Source organism: Petaurus breviceps, unplaced genomic scaffold, assembly GCF_028583685.1.
Source record: "Petaurus breviceps papuanus isolate PSGF00001 unplaced genomic scaffold, PetGlider_PUasm1.0 91133, whole genome shotgun sequence".
Classification (NCBI taxonomy): Eukaryota; Metazoa; Chordata; class Mammalia; order Diprotodontia; family Petauridae; genus Petaurus; species Petaurus breviceps.
Genome location: NW_027187419.1, coordinates 15,208,038 through 15,235,348, shown reverse-complemented (window position 1 = coordinate 15,235,348; position 27,311 = coordinate 15,208,038). Strand labels below are relative to the sequence as shown.

Here is a 27,311-nt window from a genome sequence, read left to right as displayed (position 1 = left end):
AATTATCTATCCCGTCACACTATATTATATACTCTATTGATAGAATATAAACTGAAGGAGAGCAGGAGGCCTCATTTCCATATTTATGTCCACAGTGTCTAGCATTGCAAAATATTTGCTCTTTGATTGAATAAACCCAGACCCTGACCTTGGTGAGCATATTATCTAATAGTGGAGAAAGTCAGACATATTCATAAATAAAGACAGAAAAGAGATTCAAAGAAAATACTTTAAGAAAATCTAAGAAGAAAAAGATCCCTTTCAGCTGGGAGGGAACAGGGAAAAGATTTCATGGAGAAGGTAGATTCAAGTGGCAATGCCTTGTTTAACAATATTCTGGCTGCATTATGCAGGAATTCAGCTGCAAAGATTTTTTTTAATTCATTATTTGACATTTACATAGCAACTCACACTATCATTTACTTTGTCATCCTCCAAAATAACACTGTGAGTGATCAGAGAATCATAACCAAATGAAATTCCACAAAGAAGCAAAGTAAATAATCCAAGGTTTCATAATGATTAAGTGTCAGGTCTCAACTAAAATTCACATCTGCTATGCTTCAGCCCCATCGCCTGTCAACACTTTGATAAAACATGCCAGCATTTAGTCCCTTTACAAATTGTTTGTGCCATTACTTAAATAACCTATTCCACAAACGAATTTTTAAAGGAAGATAGTGAGAAATGGACCTTTAGAGTCGGATATGCCCTTCAAAATCATCCAGTCTTCTCGTGTTGTAGCTTGGAAAACCCAGGATTTATAAAGTAAAGGGATTTGCCTTAGGCCAGAGCTATTTGAGTGGTAGAGGTACTAATCAAAGTACTAGTACTTTTACCCAGTTTTTCTGCCTCTTTCATAATGCCTTGGAGTCTCAGTCAACTTGGAAGGTCTTGAAAAGTTCAGCAACTCTTGGGATTGGGGGGATAGGGAAAGGCAGTTCAAGGGCTATAGGGAAGGATGGCAGATCTGTAATTTCCTTGTTGTAGGAAATTTTCTCTACCAATGCAGTTTAGTGCCTAATCTGTAGCCTATCAAGAGTTGCCTGGAGACACCAGTAGGTGCTACCATGATTCACACAGCCAGTATATCAGAGGTAGGACTTAAACTTAGGTCTTGAGGCCAACTCTCTATGTACTCCATAATCATCAGAGCTTGGAAGCTCTTAAGAAATTCAGGCAACAATGTTAACAGTTCATCAAAATTGTTTACTTATTTAGAAGATGTAAGATGACTGAAAAATTACAAATATCTGACACCAAAAGACTAGGGAATCAGGGTTTCTCTCCACATGTGAAGAGTGTCCCTATGCCCCCTGATTCTGCCCATGCGTGCAAGAATGCCAGGATGCTACCTTCAAGGACCAATGAAGTAGAAAGATCTAAACCCAGGCTAGAGAAAGATGATCTATATGCCCTTCCATCTCACAGTTGAAGACAATCACTTAGTGCCTTTACCAAGGCATGGTATCATTGGGTCATGTCAAAGTGACATCTCATGGGTACATAAAATTTATATAGCTGTATCCTCTGTGCCTAGAACAGTGCCTGGCCCATGGTAGATGTTTAATAAATGTTTTCTGATTGTTAGCAATTTGCAAAGTGCTTTCCTCACAGCAATAACAGATACAACAATTTTAACAATAGCAATAATGATTGCTAACATTTATTTAGCACTTGAAGGTTTGCAAATCACTTTAATCATATTTTCTCATTTGATTTTCACAACAACCCTGTGCGGCTGGTGCTCTTACTACCCCTATTTAACTGATGATAAAACTAAGACTAAGAGTGGGCAAGTGACTTACTTAAGGTCATGGAGCCAGTAAGTGTTCTAGGCAATATTTTAACTCAGGACTTCATGACTCCACATTTATTCCACTCTGTCCACTGGGTCCTGTAGGATGATCACCCTACATAAGGAGTACAATTGTTATTAGGCACATTCTATAGATGAGAAGACTGAAGCTGAGATGATAACTGATTGCTCAAGTTGCTCAGGTCCTCAGACTTCAATCCAGTGTGCTTTCCACTTCATCAGTCTGTCAGACCCAAAATTGAAACTCAGGTCTCTGATACCAAATCCAGTACCCTTCACATTAATACCACATTACCTCTCATAATATGAATGCTTCATTGCCTTCCTTTAAGAATAGCTTTGAGGGGCGGCTAGGTGGCACAGTGAATAGAGCACCCGCCCTGGAGTCAGGAGGACCTGAGTTCAAATCCGGCCTCAGACACTTAACACACAAAAAAGGCAACAAGCCATGTGACCTTGGGCAAGTCACTTAACCCCATTGCCCCCCAAAAAGCAAAAAAATTAGCTTTGAAACTGACAAACTTCTGTGGTAACAAATTCACATTCCCCTTTGGAGGGGAATTGGAGCCATGTTGCTTTGTGCACCCTGAACCAGAAATGGTTTACTTTTCATTTTGTCCTTTTGGTCAGACTGGGGAGCAGCTAGGTGTTGGGTATTCCAACAGTCTTTCTGTGTGGAAACACCTTTTACCAAGAAGCTCAGTAACTCTTCTGTAATAAACTTAGTAATTCATGAGATTTAGAGAATTGCCTGGGACACTAATAGATTGTAACTCTTTCATGGTTACAAAGTTAACGTGTTTTAGAGGCAGGGTTCGAACTCAGGTCTTCCTTATATATCAAGGTTATCATAAAACTGTCTTCCCTGATCAGCAGTTACATTGCTCCAAATGAATTTCCGTTTTGAATAACAAGTGACTATCACTATTGTACCATTCATTGGCCTTATAGATAAGAACAAAACAAAAATTACACATCCATATTCCTTCAATCTACCTTGTCTATATATATATTGCACAATAAAGAACAAATGGAAAAATCAACATTCTTTCAAACATAGACATGTAGGAACATAACTATCAATAATAACTATCTAAATGGTAAATATTTTTCAAGTTTACAGTTATAAAATGCTTACTTGTAGTTTAGAGACCATGAATAGCCAACATGACCCCTGTTTATTACTTTATTCAAAGAATGTTCATAGCAAATTATTCTTTTTAGTAAATCTTTATGTCACTTTTATTGGACTCTAGTCTCCAGACTTCCCCATTTAGGAAGGAGAATTCCAGGAAGATAACAATCCTACTACATCTGGCCCCATCATCCCAACTCTTTGGGTAGTAAGTTGCTATAGTTCTGTAATGAACTCGTCAGTCTTCTACTTCTGGAATATCACAGGCTATATCTGAATTATTTTCTTTATATAAAACCTGACCAAAACCTAATATGCCTAGGAATAGTGGGGTGTAGCAATCCTAATATCTAAGGATCAAGGCACTGAGATTCTCAGGATAATATCCACTACTCATGAATATTAGGCTTATTGGAAAACTAAATAGATTTCAGTGAACCTCTTTTTATAAGACCACAGTATAAAGCTTGAATCAAATCACTTCACCCCATTCAACCCCAGGTATATTTATCAGATGAGAACACATCTCATTTGTTCATCAGGTGTGAACAAGGTCTGGCACCTCCTTAGGTGGGAGAGGATTTTTCTTTTTAAATTAGCCAAGAAAACTTGGTCATGCCCTGTGTAAACTATATAAAACTAGGGAGTTAGTTCAAGCAAGTGGAAAAGAGCAAAAGTCCAACTAAAGCTTTAAGAAGGAGTTTGTTTGGGGAAGAAATAGAGTTATATTGACTTCAGATCTGCTCCTCCTTCTCTCCTACCCTCTCCCATCTCTTGACTGGAGGAAGACCTTGTGAGCATGGAGGTCCCAAGGAATTTGGACTTCTCAGCTTCCCATCATCATCCCAGAAACCTCCCCAGATCAGTAGTCTGGAGTGTCTATATCAGGACCCAAGGATAGCCCAGAAGAGATGAGAAAAGTATCAGGATAAGAAGGAAGGAAAAAAAGGTATCATTCCTTAGAACATCTTGAGGACACAAGTAAAAGGATTTTAGGAGCTGTGAATTACCATTTTGCCATATGCGCTCTCTAAACTTGAGTGCACTTGCTCTGGGACTCTGTGTATTTGTAGGGTAGTGTGCCACAGAACAGGAGAGAGGGAGGGGGAGAAAATGTTTTAAGGGATATATTTATTCCACCTGTACCAACTATATTATCTTGGTAAACACTACCTTTCTAAAGCAAATTAAGTCCAGCTGAGTAATTGATATCACTGATAATCAGAGCAGGCAGCAAAGCAAAAGGGGCTTTTGAGCAATATAGCACCAGAAAGACACCTTGAAACCCTCAGAGTTGGAGCCTTGAGAGAATGTAGTAGTTACACTCTGAGAAACCAACTCATCACTGCTGGTGGGAGTTGGGACAATAGCTCCAAAATATGTCTTATCATAGAATCAGAAGTATAGAGCTAAAAGGGACCTAAAGTTCACCTGGTCCAAGCTTCTCATTTTATAGATGAGAATACTGAGACCTTGAGAAGGTAAGTGACTTGCTCAGGTCACACAGGTAGTAAGTAGCAAAGCTGGAATTCAAAACAAGGATCTCTGTCTCCAATCCACCTCTTTTGATTACAGTGTGACTGCTTCTAAGATGTTAGCCACAGTTTAATGTAGTAATTAATATTGTTCTTTCTTAAATAGGACAAATCTTATTCTTATCATTTAATATCTCAACAATAGCTCCCTCTACTGATAAAATCATTATTCCTGTCATCAGTAAAAAAATAATAGGTTATATTTATTTAGCACTTTAAGATTTACTAAATGCTTTCTTACAATAATCCCCATATAGTAGGTAGTAAAAGCACTATTATTATCATTACACATATGTGGAAAGTGGAGCTCAGAAAAGTTTAAATGACTTGCACAAGGTAATGCCCCTATTAAGGTTTAGAGCCAGGATAAGCACCCAAGTCTTCTAATTTCAATACCAGTGCCTTTTCAATGCACTGTAAGGCATTTCTTCTATTTTCGCTCTAAAATAAAAGTAATAATAACTTTCACTTATATAGCACATCTTTATTGTTTATTTGGGCTTTTAGGGAAGCAAAATAATTTCACATCATCTTACAAAGCATATGTATTGGAGGCAAGATTCAAACCCAAGCTCACCAACCCTAAATTCCAAGTACAACTGCCTACCCACTATAGCTCATGCCACCATCATTTATTCCACAAATCACGCTTTTAGGTAAAACTTTTCCTATCTGTTTCATCACAAGTATATGGAAAATTTGTAATTAGATTTTTTTATCAACAATTTTTAAATATGTTCTATCGTATGGCATGGGCAAGTAGATGATGAAGTATATAGAATGCTGGACCTGGAGTCAGGAAGATTCAACTCATCTTCCTGAGTTCAAATCTGGCCTCAGACACTGACTAGCTATGTGACCCTGGGAAAATCACTTAACTCTGTTTGCCTCAATTCTTCATCTCTAAAATGAGGTGGATAAGGGAATGGCAAATCATTTTAGTGTCTTTTTTTTTTTTAAAGCAATCAGGGTTAAGTAACTTGCTCAAGGTTACACAGCCAGCTATTTCTGGGTGTGGTGCTAAGTATTTGAGCCCAGATTTGAACCCCAGGTCATCCGACACTGAAGCCAGTGTTCTTACTTGCTGAGCCACCTGGCCGCCCCTCATTTTAGTGTCTTTGACAACAAAGCACCAAACAGGTCATGGAGAGTCAAACATGACTGAAACAACCAAACAATTGCATGGGGTGGTAGGTAGGGAATTAGCCTCAAAGCCTGGAAAATCTAAATTCAAGCTCTGCCTTTGACATATACTGGTGGTGTGACCCTGGGCACAGTTATTTAACCTGTCAGTAGGTAACCATGACCATTTGTTGCATAGAAGTAGCAACTAAGGGGTGAAGGAACTAATGCATTGAACCTGTAGCCAGGAAGACCTCAAATCATATCTTCTTTCAAACAAGGCAAGTGTGAGACTCTAAATAAGTGACCAAATCTCTCTCAGATTCATTTTGCATATCTATAAAACAGAAATAATAATTGCAACAACTTATTGACCTACTATACAGAGTTGCTGTGAGGATCAAGTAAGATAAAATAAGTAAAGGATTTTGAAAACATTAAGGCACTATATAAATGCTATCTGTTAACATCACTATTATTATAAAAGATACCTACCTGCATTGGTAAAGGAAGAACTCCTTCACCTGGGAGTTTCCTATACCAGTGAAATTATAGATCCAGTCTTTACGTTCCATTGTTCCTTATGTTCCATTGTTTCAGTTATGTCCAACTCTCCATAACCCCATCGGGGGTTTTCTTGGCAGAGATACTGGAATGGTTTGCCATTTCCTTCTCCAGCTCATTTTATTGATGAGGAACTGAGGCAAATAGGGTTAAGTGATTTCCCATGTCATACAGCTAATGTTTGAGACTAGATTGAAACTTTGGTCTTCCTGATTCTAGGACTGGCTCTCAATCCTTAATCCTATCTCATAGGCATTGAAAGTCAGCTTCCTCTTATTATCTAAGATAATTTCAACTTGAATAGAACCACTGTAGGACTTACACTCAAGAAAGGGGGCTGAGTCACTTGAAATGAACTGAAAAATAATAATTTGATTTTGAGCTTGCCACATTTCCTGCCAAATTGACCAAAATTATCCAAACAAGAACTATTATTCAATTTCTTTTGTATGTTTATTCTTAAAACAACCCATTCTAGCATTGTTTTCTTTGTTTAAGTATATAGTGCCCTGTCTCTGAGGTACCTTTGAAGGGGCTCAATTGTAGTGTATCAGATGCATTCATTAACATCTAAATAGAAAGTCTCTCTATGAATCCAGAAAATATTCATTACCAATGCTCTCAGTTAAAAAAAAAAACTGATTGTCCCAAATCTACATATCTATGTAGCCAGATTTCTAGGAAAAGTAAATTATTTCTAATCCACTTAGATGATTCTACTAGGAGAAATAAGCATTTATCCTTTTTTAAATCATAAAACCTTTACCTAATGATAAATGTTTGATTTTAAATGTGAAACTTTCTACCTTGCCTAATATTCTGCCACATTTCTAGAAACCATTATTTCCTGAGATAAGTACAGATTATAAATCCATTACAAAATGATTGTGAAATCATTTCCATTTATGATGGTTTAACATCAAAAGAACAATTCTAAACTATTAAGAAAATCTTGTCTGATATTACACCAATTGTTTTAATAAGCTGAGGTAAATCACTCAGTATGTTTTGAGAAACAATTATGAATAATAAAATCATAAAAGTAATAAAGTTCACAATAGGTCATACCAAAACAAAATAAAAATTTGTGACAATCATGTTCTTGTATTCTGAAAGACAATAAAAAGCATAATCAGAATAATAAGAAACCTACTTTTAAAGTGACAGAATTTTTTTAAGTACTAATTTCAGTTTTTTAATTACTTTGGAACTGCAAATATGGGAGTCTAAAGAGAAAAATTTGGAAATTATCCAAGATAATCACTAAATTAAGATCTTAATTAGGAAATTATTTTTATTATATATTAGGAAAAAAATAGGTGGGAGTTACAGTGCAAGGGATTTATGCTTGATACAAAGAAGACTTTTCTATAAATTAGTGTCATCCCAAAATGGAACTAATGACCTGTCTCAGCAGGTCAGACTCATTGGAGCTCTTTAAGAGGAGGCTGGGTAACCCCTAGTCAGGAATGTTGGAAAGGAGATTTCTATTGAGGTATAGGTCTGGCTAGACGACCACTGGGATTCCCTTCAACAATGAAATTCTCTGAGTCTGTTATGAAGCTGAGCCTCATGAAACCTGTTCATTTTCTTGACCAATGTAAAGTGCTGTCTAGAGAACAAAGATGGGCAAAGTAGCTAGATTGTACCTAAAGTGTAAAGAGAGAAGGTCTGTGGAGTCAGCAATACAATTTTGAGGGCGTTGAAACATTGCTTCAGAAGGGAATGTAATGGAAAATAATATCAAGTCTTAATACTTAAAAAAAAAAAAAACCCAAGACCTAGAAATCATCAGCTACTGACCTATGTGCTTACTTTTGTATCTATACAAAATTTTGATGAGACTCTTCTAAACACCCATCTAGGGCATCCATTTTTTGTAGCTCAGATAATTGGGTTCTTCTCTACCACAGGTAAAGAAATACATCTTGCATTACAATAACTAGGAAGCAGCTACCTGATTCTTTTCTGTCTCAAGTCCTAAGGCTACAAACTGCATAAAAACAACAGCAAAAAAAAAAAAAATCCATAGGAATTAGGACATCTCTTGCAACAGCTAAAAACTAGAGGATTCTGACAACCGGGATCTCAGAGTTCAACAGGGAAGAAGAGTAACAAACTACTCTCTAATAATGCCTATCGGTAACAATAATCAAGTCCCAACTTAGTAGCGGGAGACTTCCTTCAAAAATAGCATTAATCAGAAAACAGTTTGTAATATTAATCTGCTCTCATATTACATATATGTATCAAATTACTTTCCCACACTGGAAAAAGGGACCAAGAAAAAAGGTATTAATGAGCATATATATATATATATATATATATATATATATATATATATATATATAATTTCAGTACCTACTAAATGCCAAAGCCTGTGCTATGTGCTGGAGATACAAAAAAAAAAGGCACTGGTCCAAGTGAGCTCTCATGGGGGAACGATATGCCAATAACTGTACAAATAAGCCTTGGGAAAGGAGAAATTGAAAATAATCGAGAGAAGGACTAAAATTAATGGAATTTAGTAAAAACCTCCCTTTAGAAGGCTTTATCTAATGCCGGAAGAGAAAGCCAGCAGGTAGAGATAAGGAGACCCAGAATCCAAGAGTAAGGGATATAGTCAGAGATAAGAGAATAGCAATGAGAAGGGGGTGATAACAATGTCAAAGTCTGCAGAGAGGTCCAGAAGGATGTAGATTGAGAAAAGATCGAGAAATTTGTCAATTAAGAGATCACTGCTAACTTTGGAAAGAACGATTCCAATTGTATGATGAGGTCAGAAGCTAAACTTAAAGAATTAAGAAGAGGGGAAAGGAAGTGGAGGAACTTATAAATTATGGCCTTTTCAAGGAGTTTAGCCACAAAAGCAAAAAGCTATATAAGATAGTAGACATATGAATGGATCAAGTGAGAATTTTTTTTTGAGGATAAATAGACATGGACATGTTTGTAAGCATTAGGGAAAAAGCCAGTAGAGAGGGATAGATTGAAAATGTGAGACAGTTTGGATGATAGAGGGCATAATCTTCTAGAGAAGATAGGATGAAATTCACTCCATTACTTATGCATGTAAAGGGGTTTCCCTTGACAATTAGAAGAACCATCTCTTTATGTGAAATACGGTGAAGGAGGAGATGGTGACAGAGAGCATGTGAGATGAGGTGGAGTTGAGAAGATGGAATGCTTGGCAACTGGACTCAATTTTTTCAGTAAAATATGAGGTAAGGTTCTCAGGTAAGGGGCAGGAGAAGGGGAAGCCATGGGAAGTTTTAGGAGGGGTGAAAAGGTATGGAATAGTTGCTATGGTGAATTGGATAGTGAATTGATTTAGAAGGTATAAAAAGATTGCGTTGTAATAATAAGGATGTGCTTGAAGTTATGTAATGCAAAATTGTGCTAGAACTAGTCAGCATGGTTTTGTGATTTTCTCTGTCTTTGTTCAGCAATGTACAGGAGTGAAAACAGCAGATGGTGGGAATGATCCAAGGCTGAGACTTGGCAAGGATCAAAAGGGACAACCATAAAAAAAGCCTGGAATTCCAGAGTTCCCCTTAGATTATATTCTGGAAGGGGAGAAGTAAACTATACTCCAAAGAAATCTTATTTTAGGAAGACACTTCAAATTAAAAGCAGAAAAGAAGATAGGTAAAAGTAGAGGTGGATTGAATTATGATGTAAGACAAGGTGGCAAGTTGATTTAGGTGGTTTTTTTTTACTACATGACTTTGTTTTATGAAAAAGTTTACAAGTATTAACAGAACATTACTGAGCATTGTTATTTCTTTGTGACCTACAGGTCAAACAAGAATGGTATATTCAATATCTCTAAAAGTGATTTCTGTTCAATTAAAGGCATAAGAGATTATAACTAGGTCATAACTAGTGGATAGAGATCTGGACCTGGAGTCAGGAAAATCTGAGTTTGTATCTAGTCTCAGACCCCTACTTGCTAGCTTAAATTCAGTAAAAAGGCCTCACTTAAGGATCTAGAAAGTCAAATGTGGCCTCAAGGCCATTGATACCCCACCCCTGCTGCACTAAACCTTTTTCTGCTTAATTTTGGCCCTTTATAAAAAGTAGAAAATAATAAAGTCTATCTCTAAGGATTGTTGTGAGAATAAAATGAGATAATATTTGTAAATCAATTTACAAACTTTAAAGCACTATATAAATGCTAGCTATTATTATCAAGGAAATATTTGATCAGAAAAGTGAGAAATGGTTCTGTGGTAATAACAAAGGAAAAGAGATGGGCAGAATAAGGAATGTACTGGTACTTGTGAAGTATAAAAATAATCATGAAGAAGGGCCCTACAATGTGGAATGAAGATAAGAGGGATCTTCTATGGCAGATTTATGAGAAAACTTGGACAAAAAATGTACAAGCTGAGGAGGCGTGGGTGGATTGAAATCAAGGATAATGGCAGAAACATCCATATTGCTTATTTCACACATCCATTGAAGTACAGCTAACATGCCAATATGAAAGTGAGCAATGACAGAAGTATCCAGCTCAAGTGCCACTTTGGTAATCAAAACATCTTAAAAACCCTAGAAGAAGCCTTCTTGCATGTTGGGGACAGGGAGGCAGAATGGGAAAGAATCCTATATGAAGAGCTGTCTATGAAGAATATGGATAAGAACACAGAATAATAAGGCATAAATGGGTTACAATCTTCATTGGTGCAGGGGATAAGGGAATATCCAAATTGATGAGTTCAGTTCTTCAGTGAAGAATTTAAATAATTAGAGCTGTTATGCTAAATTCAAGACTAAGGAGAAAATAAATGAACAGATTGAATGCTTCCCTGGTATCTGCATAATGTTAAAAGATGTAGAGTTAACATATTGGAGGATGTTCTTAAGAGAATCTGTGAGAATATGTAGATAAGAATAACACAAAAGAATAAAGTAAAGAAGGGTTTCAACTATTTCAACTATTACTATTTAGTGGGGAAGCATGTACATATTGATGAGATCATGGAACCAATGAAATATTCACATAGATGGTAAAAGTGAGAAGTACCTTTCACTTGCCAGTATTAATGTTCCATCGTGACAAGTTGGAGTATATCTAGTGGAGAACAACAGAAATGGTGAAGGGCCTTGAATCCGTGTTATTTAAGGTTCAATTGAAGGAACTGGGCATTTTAAGTTTCCAGAAGAGAAGATTCAGGAGAGGACTGCTTTCAAGCATTTGAATGACTATCATGTAGAATATTTTGACTCATTCTGTTTATTCCCAAAGGACAGAATCAGGTGGAAGTTACAAAGGGGGTGGGCTTAGCATATATGTCACGAGAAACTTCCTAATTAGAACCATCTAAAAAGTGGACGTACTTTCTTGAGAGGTCTCCTTGAAAATCTTCAGGCAGAGGCTCAATAACAACTTAGTGGATAGGTTATATTATTTAATGGTGATTCCTTTCATGTTTTGGTTGCATAAGATGGCTCTTAAGTTCCATTCCAACTCTCAAGCTCTGTGAATTCTGGATTTTTCCAAGTTTTCGTACATACCAGTAACGATGATAATGACAACAATGATGATGATGATGATGATTATGATACTTTTAGTTTTGAATATTTCACAAGCAGCAAGCACCATTCAGATACATTATTTTATTTAATTTGCCCAATAAATTCATAAGATTTGCAGGGCAAGTATTATCTCCATTTTTTTCAGATAAGGAAATTGAAAAGTAGAAAAATTGTGATCTACCTAAGTAATAAAAGATAGCATGGCAAAGCTGAGATTCAAATCTATGTGTTTTATCTCCTAGTCACAGAAGAACAGCATTTCAAAATAGCAAGGGAGCTCAGTGGGCATTTAGTCCAACCCATACATGAAAGGAATCCCCACTATTACATACCCAAATTCCCCCTCCAAATTCTTCTGCTTAAAGAACTTGGAGGGAGAATCCTCTCCCTGAAGAGATCCAAGAATTGACTTCCCTAAGCAACCCTTTCTATTTTGGGACAGCTCTAACAATTTAAAAGTTTTTCATGGCATCAAGCCTAAATCAGTGTCTTCCAAGATGTACACCTTACTTTTGGTTTTGCTAAGCAGTATAAGTCTATTCCTTCCTCCACATGACAATCATACTTAAAAATAAAATTATGATTTATGTTCCTCCATACCTGTCTGCCCTTCTGTATGCTAAGCATCCCCAGTTCTTCCAATAGCTCTTCATAGGACATGGGCTCAAGGTTGTTCCTCACCCTGGTTGCTTTCCCTTAGACACATTCCGTCCAGTCAATTTCCATCTTAACCTGTGGCACCCCAAACTGAACCCTATCCTCCAGATTAAGTATGATGAGGTCAAAGTGCAATAGTATTTTCCTAGATGCTAATTCAGACTGACATTGCCTTAGTTTCTATAGGTTTTTTTGTTTGTTTGTTTGTTTTGGGCTATCATATCATTCTGCTGATAAATATTGAACTTGTACTCCTTAAATCTTTTTTAGAACAACTGTTATTTAATCATGCCTACCCCATCTTGACCTTATGAATTTGACTTTTTTATACTGAAGTGCTAGACTTTACATTGAATTTCATTATTATTTCATCTATTAGATTCAGCCCAATGATCTAGTCTGTCAAAATTCTTTTGAATTCTGTCTGTCATTCAGTGTGGTAGCTATCCTCAATTTTGCGTAATCTCAAAATTTGATGAGCAAGCCTCCTATGCCTTTATCTAAGTCCCTGATGAAAATGTTGAACATTATAGGGCCAAAGAAAGATCTCCAAGGTAATAAACAAGAGAAGTTCTGACATGTTGACATTGAAATATTAACAATTACCTTTTTAATTTTTTTATCCTGATGCTCTTATTAAAATTAATATGCAATAACATGCAAAGACCTAAATTTTTACTGGAAACTTGCTAATTGATTTCTGAGAATTCTCATATAGTATTTTTGGCAAAGCAGATGAATCTATCTAAATGCATTTTGTGACCACCTATGTAGTGGCTAAGAAATTGTAGAATGTAGTGCAGTATTAGAAATCAGACATGCCATGTTGCCATGTTCTGTATTGTATTTACAAAAGAGTTAATTATAATAGTTTCCTGTGAAGTTGTGGTATTTAGTGTAACTGGAGGAAGGAAGTCCATTACCAAAATCTGAATCAGAGTATTTGGTGGTTTGAATTTAAATCAATAGTTTTTAGCTAGAAAGCAGTCTCTTGACAATAGCCTGTACATGTGGAGAGGGAGTATGGTATAGCTGACAGAGAACTGACTTTAGAGCCAGGAAGACCAGGGTTCAAGTCTACCTCTGGCCTATATTGGCTATTGGACTAAGTCACTTACTTCTTGAATACTCTCAAGATTACAACTTTTGTGGAAGTTTTGGTCCTGCATTGGTAGAAGGAGTTTCCACATCTAAGAATTCTGTAGATTTATGAAATCACAATTCTTGTACCTCTCCTTTTTCCTTAAGAGAAACATTGCTCCCTAATAGCTGACAGAACTGGAGACAACCAGAGCCCCTTTGAAGTTTCAAAATTATTTAATGACATCAGGAAAAAAATAGTCTTTGTTCTTCAAACTCTGAAGAGCATTACCAGGGTATAAAGAAATAAGGAAAAAATACTACTTTTATGAGCGAAAAAGAATTGATTTTCATTGTTTTCAGAGCACACATATATTGCAGGACCTGGAGAGAATGGCAATTGATCCATCTATAGTGGCATTTTCCAGGTTTTCAGTATTAAGTTCTTAGCAGGAAGGTTTTTGTTTGCTTACTTTTTAAGTACAGTAATGACCCTGATAACCTCTGTGTTACTTTACTTTAGAAGAATTTAATTTCCTTTCCATTTTTCTTTTCATCACAAGTAGCAATTAGTTTATGTCCTGAAGCATGAAGTCTACTTAGCAACTGTCATTTTTACCCAAACCGAGCAAGTGTAACTACAGCTGTCTTTATTCATAGATTGCTTAGTCTTTTCTAAATACTAAGCTAACCCCCATAAGTCACTTCAAATGAGTTCCATATTTAAATTACATATCATAAAACAATATTTGTTAGCTCCATTTTAAGTTTAATGCTTCTTAGCTTCAGAAAGTATTTGTGTTTGAAGAAGATAAATTGATTTCTACATAATTTTTTTTGAACTGATAATATAATGCTGTTGTGGAAACAGTCATTTCTAATAATTTGTAAAGAATGATAGAAAAGAAGCAAATCTGAGAATAATTGTATGCATTTATGTGTGTGTACCTGTTTTAATGTACATACATATAAGTATATGTATCACATATATTTAATGCATATACATACATATAGCTAGTTATTCTTATATATCATCAAGCATATACATTAAATCAAGTATATATGTGTATTTGTGTGTCTTAATACACACATACTTATGCTTTCCAAGAATTATACACATACACAGTATATCCCAAGCATCTTAAGGCAGTTTTAAGATATTAAAACTTAATTCTAAACTTTTGGAACACTATATAGATGGATCCAGATAGATGTAAAGGCAAGCTGCTTCTGAGTATTTTACCCATTCATAAACAGATCCAAGAGGTCCCCCAAAGGAATCATTGGCTTGCTTGATGGTTTTTATCTTTTATTGGGGAGGAGGAGGACCAGATACAGTTCCTAACACCCATTCTTCTTTTATTAAATATATAAATATTGTGCATATATCTATATAATTATTGGATTATATGTATGTACTTTTATATATGTGCAAGTATGTATATAATCATCCCCCCAAAATAAGTTCATCTACTAGTTATAGCAATGTTCAGAATAAGTTCTTAAAAACAAAAAAGATGCATATTTTCAAATACTCAACAATAGATTTAATGAGTATTTCAAGTACCCACATCTTCCTGTTTATGTAGCTTAACAAATATATCCATTAGACATAAATATATGTATATGTCTGTACATATATATATACATGTATATATGCAAATATGGAATATATGGAGGAAGGGTTATTAGCCAAATTGTTTATCATATAATATTTTTAAATAACTGTTTGTAGGATTAATCTATCTAAAACACATGAAAATATTAATACATAAGAAACCATATTTTGTAGACCATAGTATAATTTTTCATAAATGTAATCACAATTATTACTATATATTATGATACTCTTCGTTCTGATTTTTCTTGTATATATAATGATTAATGTGTGCTGGAAGATAAAAGCACGTTCATGCTCACTTGATATTGTTTTATTCAATAAAATATTTTATCAAGTTACCCAAAGCTAAATAATAATAGCACATGATCTTGTATGGTATCAGGAAGATTCTTAGTCACCTCCTTTATGTCTCGCAAAACTCAACCCAGTTGTCCTATATTTAGGCTTTGATGGTGCTTAATTCTTAATCCTAGGATTATGCCAAAGGGGAATATGTGAAACTGACACTCATTATTAATTTAGTGATAGTTCTCTAAAGAGAATCATGAATAGAGACAAGAAAAGACTACAAATTTCATTGAAACATTTTCTCTAAAGACAATTGTTATCTCCATGAAAATCTACAAAAAATTAAATATTTTTATTCACACATTTGAACTATATTCAGAATAGGTCAGTCTTGACAAATACTGTCTGCAAATGTCCACTTCCCTGCATTTCTTTAACACTCCCAGATAGTCACTATTAGAAGATTCATTTATTTTAACAACGCATCATACTTAGATTGCATCCTAATACTGGTTGCAATGATAGCTTCAATTATCCTTAGCAACAGACACCAAAAGAGGGAACATGAGGTGTGGCTAGAGAGCAGGCCATGAAGCCCTAATGACCTTCCCTCAGGTTCTACCTCTGACACAATATGACTGTATAACCCACAAACAAATTGCTTCACCATTCAGTGCTCTAGGAAACTCTCTAAGACCACCAAAAAAAAGTATTGACTTGTATAAGTAAAGAGAATCTGCTCACCTGGAAATTCCTGACATCAGTGACGTTACAGGTCCAAACCCTATCTACAATACCAAAGATGCCCATGAGATAGGGTGTAGATCAGTAGGCCTTTTTTTTCACCTCATAGCTCTTGTTTTAAAGTCCCTTCACTTATACAGGCAAAGGATTAAAGGGTCATAGGATTATAGGCCCTCTTGTCCACTTATTTCATCTAACAGTTAAAGAAACAGGACCAAAGAAGGGGGAAATATTACCCAAGATCACAAGTAGTAAATGGAGCTAGGATTCAAACCCAGCACTCTTTCCATATACTGTATCACTCATATTCATATTAATAATGAGATAAAGATTTGAAAAGTGCTTGACATGAGTCTCATTTGACTTTTACAATAATCTTTTATGATGGGTGTTTTTATTCTCATTTTACAAATGAGGATACTGAGATTCAAAGAAGTCAAGAGCTAACCCAGAGTCATATAACTAGTAAATAACAAAGGTAAAACTTGAACACAGGTCTTTCTGATTCCAAGTCCAGTCCACAACACAAGAACTAAATCTGACTAGCTCAAAAAGTAGAGAGAGTCTCCATAGTTTCCCTTGGTTTAAGTCATATTACGATTTCACAGGGCCCACTGCCTAAATTCTCCTTTCCTTCTATCTCAAAGGACTGTTCCCATTGGCCTAATCCTGAAAGTGAATCTTAATCCAATTACAAATTTCAAAACATGGAACAGTTGGTAGTGTTTTGTGAGACTTGAAAAAGGTGGTTGACCAGAATTGAACCTGACTTTGATACAAGACCATGTTCTATTATTGTTTAATTTTGGGTATTTCTCCCCTAGGAGGAGGACAGAGGAGAACTAACCAGCTCCAGGACCAAGGTAAGAGGGGAGTTTTCTTTCAAAGGAATATATACCATCCATTTGAAGGAAACCCCTCCCCCACCTGTCTTGTTTTTTTCCCTCCTTCCTTTGTACATTTTTTTCTTAAATCCAGTTCTAGAGACCAAGTTTAACACCTCTCTATGATGGTGATTTCATCATCCAAATATAGGTGTTTCCAAGGGAAAAAAAGCACAACCATGCATTGAAGTCATATAGGCTTAGTCATTCCTGTCCCCATCATCATTTTAAAGTCTTGACCCAATTATATTACAGAGCAAACTGGAATTCTTATAAAAGTACTGCCCAAACCTAAGAGGAAGGAAAAAGATTTAATTTATCACTTCATTTTCTAAAATTTTACATATGAATTAGTATATATGGAAAAGCAATGTCACTCAAACTTGAATGACAGTTCACAAAAAAATCATAATACTAATATCTGATATATTACTATTAAACATAAAATTAAAAAATATTTAAAACTTTTATTTGTAAGTTGAGTTAAACACTCAGTAATGACTAATTACATTTAATACTTCAAGATGGAATATTATCCTTTACCTGTCAGGCATTCATTACAGAGTTAATAAAAATATAGCATTAGGCTATGATGGTCTGGTATTATTTTTTAATTTTTTAACATTCTAATTTAAAGTTTTGAGTTTCAAATTTTATCCATCCATCCCCCCCCTCCCCTCCTCTCTCCCTGAGACAGTAAGCAATCAGATATAGGTTATATATGTGCAATTATACAAAACATTTCCATATTATTCATTTTGTACAAGAAGACTCAAAAGATAAAAATGAAAGAAAATACAAAATAGCATGCTTCAGTATGTATTCAGTCACTATCAATTTTGTCTCTGGAGGCAGATAGTATACTTCATCATTAGAACTTTGGGATTATCTTGGATCATTGTATTGCTGAGACTAGCTAAATCACTCACAGTTCTTCATCAAACAATATTGTTAACAATGAGTACAACATTCTCCTGGTTCTGTTCACTTCAGTATGCATCAGTTCATGTAAGGTTTTTTTTTTTCTGAAATCATCCTGCTTGTCATTTCTTACAGCACAATAAGATTCCATTGCAATCATATACCACAGTTTGTTCAGCCTTCCCCCAATTGATGGGCATCTCTCTGATTGATATAGTCTGTTATTATTAAATACTTTATATCTTTAAAAGTCATCAGAGAAAATAAGAATCCAGATAGCAAGGAAAATAAATATTATTACTGAGTTTTAACCCTATGTCAAATCCATATGTTCCTTTTTTTATTGTTTGGTCCACCCTGACTGCACTCTTTATCTGAATTTGCAATTTTCTATAGAAGAAAATCCCAGCCTTTCATTCAGCTGGACCCATTTGATGTTTTGAAAGGGCATAAATACAACAGGGAAAAGTGGTAAGGAAATTTAAAAAAAAGATAGCCAAAGGAAAGACTTTAAAAGCAAGAAACATAAAAATAGTTTGAAAAGGTCCAACTTCATGTTATTATATTTCAGTATTATGTGTTTGTCATTATTGCCTTTCATGGGCTTATGAAAATAGAGCTAATGGAAACTTGATCCTGAGAAACCCAAATAACAATGTCCTGATCAAGGCAAAAAACTGGGATCCAAGAAGGAAGAATAATTTAAGAGACTGAGGAAGATACAGTATAGAGAAATTGGAGAATTTTGCATCAAAAAAAATCTTCACATCTCAAAAGCGCAATTTACTAAACCTCACTATTTCTCCAAGTGAATTGTTCAGTAGCTGAATGTAGGGTGTCTGTTAGTGGGGTTTTTTTTGGGGGGAAGGGTAATGCCCAGGATTTGTGATTGTTGTAGTCTCTTGAGGAAATTTTCTCTGCCCACATAAATTAGCAGCTCACTATCTTAGATTTTTTTTCCTGGGGCACTGAAAAATTAAGTGGCATGCTCATGGCCACATAGCTACAAAAGAGTGTGCCAGAAGCAGAGCTTAAACCCAGTCAAATCTTCTATCCACTACACCATGCTAATTCATTATCATACTGTTCAGACTTTTCTTGAGAGTGTCTTCATAATACTTTAAAATCTTTTAAGCTAAGTACATTTTTACTTGATGTGATTTCACACTGAACTGGAGTCCCAGAAGACCTAATATAGAAATAATTGTATGAGCATTTCCCATCCCAGTGGTCCTCAAATCCAGGAGTCTGGGGTTGTTTTTGCTGTGCTTTTGTTTTGTTTTTTTAAGAGGATTGAATTTCAGAAAGATAATCAAGTTTTTTTTTTTTTACTTTCCTTTTTTTGGATGAAGTGGACCCTTATCCATACACATTCTCTACCAGCAGCTGAACAATATCAGAGCAACATTTTCCCTAACTTTTTTTTTGCTCTTTGGAAGGCAATTGGGGTTAAATGACTTGCCCAAAGTCACAAGGCTAGTAAGTGTGTTGTGTCTGAGTTCAGATTTGAACTCAGGTCCTCCTGACTCCAGGATCAGTGCTCTATTCACTGCACCATCTAGCCACCCCCTAACTTTTTAAAGGAAAAAGAAATTGCTTTGCTTTATAGTACTATCTAAGCAGACACACAAGTGACTTGAGTATCTCAGGTGTCTCTAGTCAGTTAATTTGTTAGATTTCTATTGCCATTTTCTCCCGAGAGCATGGATTTAATATTATCACACAGATGTGATGTAAATAGCTTCATTTGAACTCTTAATGATGTATTTCATAGTATATAATATATATCGCTAATTAAAGGAAAGATGTTTCAGTGATACTGTAGTGATGATTTCCTGAAACATGTATCTTAAATTAAAATTAAGTCAATCATTGAAATGAATGCTGTTGAGCATCCAAAGATAGCAGCTTTTCCATTTAATGACTACATTTTAAACAGAATTTCAAAGAATAATCAAAATTATCATTTTAAGTAATACCTGATTTCAGATGAGAGCAGATGGTATAAAGAATTTATTAAATTCTCTAATGTGACCACACAGGGAAGCAAGCATACATGGGAGAATGTGGGGAGTTGGAGTTATTTTGTACTTTACCAAAAAGAAACATCTGTAACATTGGGGGTGGAGGGAGAGAAATTTTTTAGCAATTAGAATTAGAACAATTGAAAGTTTGATCTGGTTGCTTCAAGAAATAGTGGCTTTCAGAAAAAGCTAAATGACCAACTCTTAGGTGTATTGTAATGAAACTTTTTTTCAGTATGGTTTCATCTAAATGCCCTTGGAATCTCTCCCAATTTGGAGATTCTGTGGTTCTGTGAATTTACTGACTTGTGTTGCTTTGATTAAATAAGATATGTCTTAGAATATATTTGTGTAGTCTGGAGGTATTAACATAACAATTGAGATGAATATTCTAAAGTTTCTACTGCTTATCATATTCGAACTTTTTTTAAAAAAACTCTACATGAAATTGATACATAATTGTAATTTTAGATATTCATTCTCATGAGTGACCAAAAGTGGTGATGCTAAGCCTGCTGTAAATAATATAATGAAAATATCAAGTATATAGATTTTAAATAACTTTATTTTCTTTATTAACTGTTTACAAAGTATTTGCTCTATTTATGAGAGTCATAAATCATTTTAAACCTTACTTAAAGAAAATAGGCAGACTTTTATCTAAAGAGTATTATAAATGCCCCCAGGAGACTGGTGCCTTAATGGATGAAATAAATCTTACTCTGCTCTCGTGAAGAAAATGTGGACCATGATAATCTGAAATAGACTATAATTTTTTTAAGAGATGCATTTGGGCTATAAAGATGCCCCTGATCGTAGAATGCTAGAAGTGCTAGAAGGTTCTAGCAGAGTGCTAGAAGTACCAAACTAAATCTTGGCCCTAGACTTTTCCTAGCACAGACTCAAACTTTTAATCATGTTACAACGTGCCTAATGTCACAGGCATACTTCATACTATGTATTCTCTGAGGGCAAGCCTGACCTTTCAGGTAAAATATAAATTAGAGTTTCCCTCCAGGTTGTATTGAGTTACACTAATATCCCTTGACCAGACTATTTAAAAAAAAAAAAAGCTTACTCCATGGTATTAAACTTGACTTAGAATGTCAGGATTCTTCATGATAATTCCCACAGTAACCTCATGATCCTAGACAAACCTCTCTTTTTAGTCTACCAGAAATTCCTCAGGATTGAAAGTGGCCATAATGGGAATGAAGAATGTGGAAACAAAATTAGTACTGAGGCAAAATGAGGAGCAGTGCAGCATAGTGGACGAAGTACTGGGCTCAGAGGTCAGGGCAGTCTTGGGTTTAAATTCTACCTCTAAACATTTGTTATCTGAACCTGAACAAGTCACCTAATTTCTCTGAGCCTGAAGCATCAACCTGGGACTTGTCTACCAAATAAGTGGCAATTTGGATTAAAGGAGGGAATTCCCGCCAGAAGTTTTCTTTGGTGATGAAATCATAGTTTATCTATGTATAAAGGCTATTCAAATTTCCCTGAATCTTGAAATATAGCTCCCTTTTCCTCTTTCCCAGTCCCACTTCCTATCATTTCCCAATTTACTCTAGAAGGAGCCACTTACCAAAACCTGATTAGAGTGAGAACAACCACCACAAAGAATTCCTCTCTCAATGGAGGTTATTGCCCTGCTAAAATGGCCCACAACCAACCCACCAGGTAGATACAACTCTATATGATGTCTCAAGGCCACAGACGATAGTTAGAGTCAATGAAGCAACTCGAGTCTTTCAGGTGACACCATGTACTCTCAAGGAAAGAAATTGTTTCATCATCTATGGTAACATAGGTTGAAAATCTTTAAAGGGGAATGGATTTATAATTCTTGGATTGCAACTAATTTGTCATTAAAACAGAAAAATTATTGTATTATGTACAAGTCTTTAAATAAGTCATAACTTTCCAATAATATGAGCTTCTTAATCCTATAGCTTCCTTTAAAATACTGCTTTGGTTCATTTGTTTATATATACTTATATATAGATGTGAGATAAGGACATACCACCTTTATTTCCAGAGAATAACTTTTTCCTTTGCCATATTTACTTCCTCAATATGTATCCTTTTCCCAGAGAAAATCTGAGTCAAAAGTCAAGGTTAGGGGAAACCATATCCTACATATTGAGCTATAAAGAATGTTATTAGCAGCAGCTAATTGGTTCAGTGAATAGAACATTGAACCTGCAGTCTGGCAGACCTGAGTTCAGATTCAGCCTTAGACTCCTACTAGTTGTGTGATCATAGACAAGTCACTTAACCTCTCTTTGCCTCAGTTTCCTGAACTGTAAAATGGAGATAATAATACCACCTATTTCCCAGTGTTGTTGTGAGGGTTAAATGATATATTTGTTAAGTGCTCAGAACAATGCCTGGAAGATAATAAGCAGTATATAAATATTGTTGTAGTTCAGTCATTTCAGTCATGTTCACCTCTTCGTGACTCTACTTGGCATTTTCTTGTCAAAGGTACTGGAGTGGTTTGTCATTTCCATCTCCAGTAGATTTTATAGATGAGAAACTGAGGCAAACAGAGTTAAGTGACTTGCCCAGAGTCACACAGCTAGTAAGTGTCTGAGGTCAGATTTGAACTCAGGGAGATGAGTCTTTTTTACTTCAGGTCCAGCGCTCGGTCTATTAAAGTATTATGCTCATATAAATATTAAAATAATATATAATAATATTTAAAATATTATGGTCATATAAATATTAGCTGTCATTAATAGTGTGTAGCTAATCACTAAGAAATCTGAAATCTGAAATAATACAATTTTTTAATATATAATTCTTAATTTCAAGAAATTTATAAAGAAATAGCCTAGAATATCAATGATGACTCAACTGTTCATTTCCATTTAATTAAATCCAAAGGGAATGAGACCATGAATTCAAGAAGCACTTGGTAAATTATTGTTAATGATAAATTAGGGAGAAAATTTTTAAATTAGAAATTAGTTCAACTTTGCCTAAAACTGAAATGATGTAACGATAGAAAACATTTTTTTCAAAAGTCACTTTTTTATTGATAAATTTCAGTTTGAATTTAGTTTTTTAAAATGCCATATCTAGTTCCTAAATCTGAGTGACTATTCAGGTTATAAATGTCAGGTTTGCCCTCTGATACATGTTTCCTTTTAATTTTATCACATCTTGTTCTTTTTCATTCTCTCATATTTATTCCATCTGTATATAAAAAAGCCCAAAAAGTGTCCTCTTCTTTTAACTACCCATGTTGTCCATAAAATACTTTTCCTTGAATGTTTTGTTTAGAAAATGTGAAATTGTTACTTATTACCTTATTTTAACAGTTCTAAAAGAGTAGTTAACATCAATAGACTTTTTATGCCTCTCAACAACATTTAATGGGAAGTTTTGATATCTTTTGTGCCTTGAAAATTTCCTCTTAACAGGTTTTTCATCTGTTGAGTACTTTTGTCTCTCCAAAACAACCTAAGTGTTGTAATTGTAGGATTTCTTTTTTTAGTATACCACCTCCTTCTTTTGCTTAAATACAGCCTTTAAGAGCATTGGTTTCTGTGTAAGTTAACAGCTTAACTTGATTAATTATATTGAATACCTACTCTTTGAATGGCACCACACTAGGCACTAAGGGGATTTTTTTTAAAGGATATGATTGGGGCAGTTGGGTGGCACAGTGAATAGAGCACTGGCCCTGGAGTCAGGAGGACCTGAATTCAAATCCGACCTCAGACACTTAACACAAAAACTAGCCATGTGACCTTGGGCAAGTCACAACCCCAGTTGCCCTCCAAAAAGCAAAAATAAATAAATAATAAAAGGATATGATTTAGTCCTGCCTTACAGGAATTTACAATCCATTGAGAGACAAGGCACGTACAAAAGAAAGCATTAGATCATAATGAAAGGCAGAGTGTAATTAGGAACCAAGATGATACAGAAAATGAATTATAATAGTCGGGAATAGGAAAAATTATTAGAACCTGGAGCAATCAAGGAAGACCATTTAGAGAATTTGGAGATTAGGCAGACCCCTTAAGGATAAAGGCTTTGTTTAAGTGAAGAAGGAAAAAGCATGCCAGGGTAAGAACAACAAGGGATGGAATCAGGAATTAAACCAAGTGTATCCAATTGGAAACACCGAGGAGATGGAGCTAACAGGAGCAATTAGTTCATACCAGGGACTTGAGGAAGCTAAGTTTGGGTCGGTAGGATAAGGCCTAATTGGAGAGATGCTTGAGCATCACACTGAGGAACAGGTCTGGGGGTCAGGAGACCAGGATCTTCATCTTGATTCTGTCACTAGCTAGCGGGATAAACCTTGAGGGTGTGATTTCTAGGTACCGTTTGAACAACAGAGCATCACTGGAAATACATGAATAGGAGATAACACTACAAAATCAACAGCTTTTTCTACTCTTCTTCATATACTAAACAATCTATTGATAACTGTTCCCCCAATTCATCCCACTCTCTTCCCTCCATATCTTCATTCACAGTATCCTTATTTCTTTATTTTTTGCTTTTTTTTTTTGGAGGGCAATTGGGGGTAAGTGAGTTGCCCAAGGTCACATGGCTAGTTTGTTTTTTATGTGTTTTAAGTGTCTAAGGCTGGATCCAAACTCAGGTCCTCCTGACTCCAGGACTGCTGCTCTATTCATTGTGCCACCTAGCAATCCCAGTATCCTTATTTCTAAAATGAAAACTATTCCAAATTTCCACCATTTGAAATACTATCAATCCTTTAATACCTAACTCCAATGCTACCTCTTCTATGAGATTTTTCCTCTTTCTCTGATTGCCCCAGCCCAAAACTATCTCTTTCTCCTTAGATCATGTGTAAGACTTTCTTTATATTTCTGCTAGAAACTTATAAGATTCTGTTTTGACGTTATTTTTTAACTTGCCCCAGAATCCCTTCTAGATTATGAGTTTCCTGAAGGCAGCACCATGTCTTATTCATCTTTGTATTTTCATTACCTAGAACAGTGCTTTGCACATAATACACACTTTATAATTATTTTAGTTGAATTAAATTGTAGGAAAATGAACCTGGCATTGACCTACTTGGTGAGAGATGAAAGTGCAGAGACCTATTTTGAGACTCCTGTAATTCATGTATAAGATGATGACATAGGAAATGGAAAGGAAAGGGTAGATTTAATAGATATTTCAAATGAAGAAATGATAACACTTGATTAATTGGAAATCATGGATGACAAAGGAAAAGTAAAGAATAACTCTGGTTTTCAGCTTGGGAGAACAGCAGTGCTAAGGACAAAAATGTTAAAGAAATGACTTATGGAAGAGGAATAGGAATGGAACAGGTTCAAGTTTTGGCTATGTTGATCATTGAAATAACAGTGAAACATTTAAGTTGACATATTTCTTTAGGCAGTTGAAGATATATGACTGAAGCTAAGATGTGAAATCAAGGCCAGCAGTAGAAAATGAAGATTGGTTGGTGGTACTCACTTCCAACCAGCCTTCAAAACTAAGAAGTTGTAGTACTAGCAGCAATAGTAGCAGTCATAGTCATAGTAGTATCACTTCTCTATTTCTTCCAAGTAGGATTTAGAAATTATATAGTCTGAACTCTTCTACTGCTTAGAGGCAGTATTGCTTCTGTAAAGCAGTATTTGTGGCACTTTAGTAACTAAGCCTTTTTGAGTGGGATCTAAGCTGTATCTATTTATTTTATATAGAATCCTATTTCATGTAGTATTTGTTGATACCTTACATTTTGACTAATGGAAAAAATATATGATGCTGTACAATAGTAACTAGTTAGTAATCACTTATAAGATGCTTGCTATTGCTTTGAGTGAAATATAAATATATATTTTTCCTACTTAGCCATTCAGGAGGTATTAGGAGGAATGTCACTGAAATGCTCCTATCAAGAAGTAGCCAAAATGTCAGTGCAAGGTTTAAGAGTTAATCAAATAGTTCCTATTTTCCAAGCGTTTACTAAATTACAGTGCTCTATCTAGGATCAAAGTTATTTATGCCCCTTGGCCGTAAGGGATAGGAATAGGGTGAGAAGACAATCTCATGAGAAATAGTACATGTGAATAACTTGCACATTAAGATAAATAAATAAAACTTTTTAAAAAGCAGACTAGAAACATTGAGAATCTAGACTTTAAATAGATATGAAGGCATGCCGGCAGATATCATAAAGTAGTGTTGTGGTGGGAGAAGCACCAGACAGAGATCAGAGAGAGACCTCTGTCATGAACAAGTCTCATGACTTCGGGGAAGTCACTCTACAGGCTTCACTTGCCTTATATGAGAGTTTTGAGCTGATGATACTCTGGAGATTAAATTTTCCAACTTGAATATTCTGAGTTCACAATTTTAAGTTAAGAGGCATTATGGTATAATAGATAATGAGCAGATTTTGGAACCAGGAAAACCGAGGTCATTTCTGAGGTGTGGATATGTGGCTCTGCACAGGTTGTTTATCCCCTTATTGCCCCCATGAAACTCTGACATTCTAACTTACGGAGTCATTGCTGACCTACTTTGGGAGAGTGAATTCCTCACACAGAGTTCACAGTAACAATAAAATCAGAGGTCTGGTAAAAAAAAATATAGACGGATAGATGATAGATAGATAGATAGATAGATAGATAGATAGATAGATAGATAGATAGATAGATAGATAGATAGATAGATAGATAGGTGAATGAATAAGTGAGACAGGTCAGAAGTCACATTGAAAGTAAAGGAGATGTGGTAGAACAGGAAGGCTTCATAAGTCTAAGCAGTCAAAGAACCTGGACTCCTAGAGGGAGTGCAGAGACTAGGCACTAGAGGACCAGGCGCAGTAAGTCAAGTATCCAGGTGGAGCTGTGGGGAAAAAAAGTCAGGATCTAAGCGAGGTGTCTGGATAACAGCCTTTATATGCATTAAGTGCTAAGGGCTTGTGGGACAGAGCCACAAAGGACTATAGGAACAACAGCTGAGCTAAGACAACAAGGTCACAAAGCTGACATAGCATATAGAGATAATGGCCAGGAGACCAGTTCATATAGGAAGAAGACATGAAATAGTCATCAATCTTAAGAACCAGGTTAAGGTTAAGGTGAGAATCTGTAGATGGTACAAGCAGAGAGTTAGAATCTGAGCAATTAGGCCAAGGATGGCATCTAAGCAACCAAAGGACACAGTGAATGTAGGTAGAGGTATTGTTAGGGTATAAAAACAGGAGGTCAGGGCCTGGAAGTCCAAGACAGGCAGGTCAAAACAGGCCAGAACAACCTAAATGTCCAGGCATGAGGGCAATTTAGGGGGTTAAGCTGAACACAACAAAATGTATCCATTTATCCCTCAAGCCTAGAAATAGCACAAAAGGCAATGTCTGGTGATCA

General features: G+C 35.5%; 1 protein-coding gene across 6 annotated transcripts in view; it reads left to right on the top strand.

The window, feature by feature from the left end:
- The window catches only part of GRIA4 (glutamate ionotropic receptor AMPA type subunit 4), a 484,847-nt gene that overhangs the window by 434,021 nt on the left and 23,515 nt on the right, over window positions 1–27,311 (top strand). Inside the window, exon 15 of one of the 6 annotated variants that reach the window (XM_069079656.1) lies at window positions 16,931–16,969. The exons of 4 other annotated variants lie outside the window; for them this stretch is intronic. In XM_069079656.1, the coding sequence (XP_068935757.1) occupies window positions 16,931–16,952 (22 nt within the window). In that variant the 3' untranslated portion in view covers window positions 16,953–16,969. Of the gene's footprint in view, window positions 1–16,930; window positions 26,531–27,311 lie in introns of those variants that run through there. One more of the 6 variants, XM_069079655.1, reaches the window with a different exon arrangement.